This window comes from Corvus brachyrhynchos, unplaced genomic scaffold (genome assembly GCF_000691975.1).
Source record: "Corvus brachyrhynchos isolate BGI_N302 unplaced genomic scaffold, ASM69197v1 scaffold262, whole genome shotgun sequence".
NCBI classification, from domain to species: Eukaryota; Metazoa; Chordata; class Aves; order Passeriformes; family Corvidae; genus Corvus; species Corvus brachyrhynchos.
The window spans coordinates 113488-114575 of NW_008236626.1; the positions used below are offsets into that span (position 1 = coordinate 113488).

General features: G+C 39.9%; 1 protein-coding gene across 1 annotated transcript in view; it reads left to right on the top strand.

Annotated features, from left to right (window-relative positions):
- Window positions 1-2: 2 nt before the first annotated feature.
- The window catches only part of CCNG1 (cyclin G1), a gene marked incomplete at its 5' end in the record, with an annotated part of 4962 nt that continues 3876 nt past the window's right edge, over window positions 3-1088 (top strand). The window contains one exon of the mRNA XM_008644222.2: window positions 3-179. Within this exon, the coding sequence (XP_008642444.1) occupies window positions 3-179 (177 nt within the window). The remainder of the gene's footprint in view (window positions 180-1088) is intronic.

Below are 1088 nucleotides of genomic sequence, written 5' to 3' on the forward strand. Positions count from 1 at the left end.
CCGGCGCCGCCGGCCTCAGGCTGCTCGAGGCTGGCCACGACAATGGCCTGCGAATGACCGCACGGCTGCGAGACTTCGAAGTGAAAGATCTCCTCAGCTTAACTCAGTTCTTTGGCTTCCACACTGAGACGTTCTCGTTAGCTGTGAATTTCTTAGATAGATTCTTATCAAAAATGAAGGTAAGGCTTTTTATAGTATAAGCTGCCAGCCTAGTTCCTCTTCGAAGCTAGAATGTCTTGGGTTTAGAAAAAGGTTAAGCTCGTTCCAGAGATTCTTGATTGCACAATTAAAAATTGGTGTTCTCCGTTCAGATTTTGGTATTGTTAAGAAAGGTGTTTCCTCTGGAGAAGGAAGAACTAAAGGATGCCCGGGGGCTGGGAAACACAGGACGTGTTTATGAGTTAGACCAAGACAGACTGCCTGTCCTGTTGCATAGATACAAGAACATCTTAAATTACTTCTTCTTAACTGCCTTTTCAACCTGTCAATAAGCCTTGTGTATATCAAGATGCTGTCAAACACTTAAAATCTGGTCAAACATTAGTTAGCACTCCATTCTCCCGTGCAGATGTGACATGCTGACCAGGCCGTTTTTAATTGTCTAACAAGATAGGATTTACACTGTACAATTTGGACAAGAACAAAAGCTTGTTTTCCTTGTGTGTTCAGGCAAAAATGAGAAAGCTAGTTGAAATGGATGGGAAAATGATGATTTCAAAGACTTCTGAATCCAGAATAAGCAGTAAAAATGGGGACTGCATTGTCTATGGATTAAATAAGACAATTAATATATACACGTGTACATATATATACTTAAAAAAGAGTTAGAAATCCCCATTTTTTACTATCACCTAGTATGTACAACATATTAAGTCCTAAAAGGTTCTTATTAGGCTGTTTTAGAACCTCATTAGCAAACCAGTTCTACCTCAATCAAAATTGCTCTGCAGTCTTGCTTTTTAGATGAATGAGATGCAACTTCTGGTGTGGGACTGTTTTCTGGTTTGGTTAAATAAATATAAGAATATATGATGAAAGACTTAGTTTTCAATCTCCAAAACACAAAACAACCCCCTGCCCCCCCCCCC